The sequence below is a fragment of the Pygoscelis adeliae genome, unplaced genomic scaffold (genome assembly GCF_000699105.1).
Source record: "Pygoscelis adeliae isolate BGI_AS28 unplaced genomic scaffold, ASM69910v1 Scaffold4, whole genome shotgun sequence".
NCBI classification, from domain to species: domain Eukaryota; kingdom Metazoa; phylum Chordata; class Aves; order Sphenisciformes; family Spheniscidae; genus Pygoscelis; species Pygoscelis adeliae.
Window position 1 is genome coordinate 16,093,796 of NW_008824986.1, and position 2,829 is coordinate 16,096,624.

At 43.7% G+C, this 2,829-nt stretch overlaps 1 protein-coding gene across 1 annotated transcript in view; it reads right to left on the minus strand.

The window, feature by feature from the left end:
• Nucleotides 1–2,368, minus strand: part of NHLRC2 (NHL repeat containing 2) — a 32,910-nt gene extending 30,542 nt beyond the window's left edge. The window contains exon 1 of the mRNA XM_009325938.1: nucleotides 2,129–2,368. Within this exon, the coding sequence (XP_009324213.1) occupies nucleotides 2,129–2,291 (163 nt within the window). The 5' untranslated portion in view covers nucleotides 2,292–2,368. The remainder of the gene's footprint in view (nucleotides 1–2,128) is intronic.
• Nucleotides 2,369–2,829: the final 461 nt, after the last annotated feature.

Consider the following 2,829-nt stretch of genomic DNA (forward strand, 5'->3'; position numbering starts at 1 on the left):
AGACACTTACACCTAATTTGCACAACACCACACAACGTTCCCAGCACGTTTCGCTTAAAAAATAAGTTCAACATCACTTTCTACACAGGTAGAAAAGCAAACCAAAAGTCTTATATTTATCCAACTCATCCTTATATTCCACAATTCTTCATAATTAGTAAATGAAAAGAAATATTATTAACAAGATTTAATGTAGTATTGGAAGTGTGGTCTATATATTTATATAGGCACCTTTTAATACAAAGGGCATGCAAGCCTCAGAACAATTTTCATACATTTTAAAACACGATCTACATTATTCAAACTCTAACAATGTCATATGGGCAACAACTATTTATTTAAAACTCACATAAATGCTAGTAAACTAAAAACTGTTGAACTCTTAATGATTTTTCCAACACTTCTGCAAAAAACTAATTTCAGAGATGACTGAAATATTTTTGTGTTTATAGTTTTGATCTTGATTTTCAAAGTTAGGAATGACAGGTATAAATTAATCCTGTTACACAGGAAGAAATACAACCCTTTCAGATACACCCCGTAGTACTCCTGGTCATTTATTTTAACCACTTGAGACAGGAAAGCATTGTTTTCTCACTGGTAACTGATACTCCTCTGATCCCATAAGAAATTGGTATCAAGATATGACATAAATATACTAGAATATGGTCTGCTGTTATTATCACTCAACATTTCTGAAAATAAGGGGGGGGGAAACAGATAGATGTGATACAATGCAAAGCCAAACTAAATTTTTAAAGGACTACTTTTTAAAAATGTACGCTGACTAATCTAAAAATCCTCAAAACTTCCACCCTGACAGTTTCAGCAAACTAAGTTCCTACTGCCCCAGAAGTTATTGCTGCTGCATTCAGGAGGAGGCTTGTTTTCCATTTCACTAAGAGAATGATTGGTCTCTACCTCCATATATTTATAAACATAAATCTGAATGTGTGTGCATATATTTATAAACAAATATATGCACACACATTCAGATTTGGTGACAATAATGAGAATAATTTATCAAGTTTATGCATTATTTCCGCATAAGTGCAATGCTTTACTGTTTATTTTTTAAAAGAAAAGAGTAACATGTATTTTATGGCATTGCTACCCTTTTCACTAGAATTAAAATACCTTTCATAAAAAACTACTGGAAATGAAAAATGTTGGCTACCTATTTAAGCTCTTTTTAGGGGAGAAAATAAGCTTTGACAGAACACAGAAAGTGAAACAGTACTAATGACAAAAGTGAAAATTCAATTCAGGGGTCCACATCTAGACAGAAAGAGCGTTCACTTTGCTCCGTTGGTTACAAGTCAGAATTCACTCCCATGATATGCTTGTGATTTTAACCCTGACGTTTACCTGCTGAGGTCTCTGTCTTGCAGTGGGATGTAAGCTCCCACAGCTGCAGAGAGCCTCACTAAGGTTACAAGGACCCTGGGCAGGACTTGCAAGATCTTACAAGACTTAACCTTTGATTTCACACTTAGCACAAGAAGAGATATGGAAACGTGTGAAACGTGTGAAAGGGAAATGGGCATACCACTGAAGGAGGATGACATCTCCTGCATAGTCTGTATTATCAGGGACGTGAAAATTGACAAGCACAGTTAAGTCATGGGGAGAGAGAACCAGGAAACATCCTAAACGGCTGCAGTGAAACCAAGGGAGCTCAGGAGGAAGCTGTGAGAGTTGGTAAGGTTCTCACTATGACCAGAGAAGAGAGATATCAATATACTGTACTGAAAGGAAAGGCTTTATTAGAAAACAGTCAATTAGTGAAGCTAGTAGAAATTTAGAAGGGAGGCTTTACAGAAGAGGTTTTTGCAACCAGAAGCAGGGGGAGCATTTATAAAGGGGTTCTTTTTTCTTGTCCTTTGCTCCTGGTGCTTTCGGGAGTGACATTTCCTGTAACGAGAAGCGCCTTTTAAAAAAGCAGCTAACGGGGCCGTAATTACACGGACCTCGCAGGCAGCGGGACTTCAAGGAAAACGCCACACGGTGAGCGCCGGAGCTCAGCCACCTCTACCGGGGGAGACCCTGCAGCCGTCCGCCCGGCGGGCCCTGGACGCCGAACCGCGCTCCGCCGCGGGGCCTGACCCGCTCGGGCCCCGCCACCCACCTCTGCCGAGCTCGGGCACCGTTAGGTCCCGCTCCCGGCTGTCCATCTTCTTCAGGTACTGGTAGACCAAGTTCTCCTTCTCCTGGGGAGTATCAGCGTCGAGCAGGGCATACTCCAGCTGGGTCTGGGCGGGCAGGAGCCCCGCCAGGCCCCCTGCCGCCATGACGCCTCCTGGGCGAGCCCGCGGCGAGGACGGGCTGCTATTTACCGGCCTGCCGTTTCACCGCCCGCACATTCAGCACCTCCCGCAACGCTGGGGAGGAAAATTGTAATTAAAAAAAAAAACCCCACACCAAAACTTAAACACAAACACGCAATAACTCGTCTGTCTTAAAGGGGGACCTTCTCATTCATTTTGTGCTTTTACATAGCTTTGATATTCACAGAGGCATATTCGTGAGGAGAATCCCCAGTGGTGATTCCAGCTCAGCAGATTCAACACAGCCCGCTTTTCCCGCCCAGTTACTTTTTTATTTGTAAGTGGAATAGATGTGAAAATCGGGCAGTACCGGGCCGAAGTCCAAACAAGGCACCAATAACTTAAACGCTGGGATTTTTTTGGGAGGCATGCTGTGAGAAAAGCGGAAAGTTGAGCGACGGCCGTGGTGACGAAGCTGCGGAAGCGAATGCGTTGCCGCGGCGGCGAACGGCTGAGGAGCGGCGCGCGCTCGAGGAGGCGCCCGCCCGCGACCCTCGGTAGC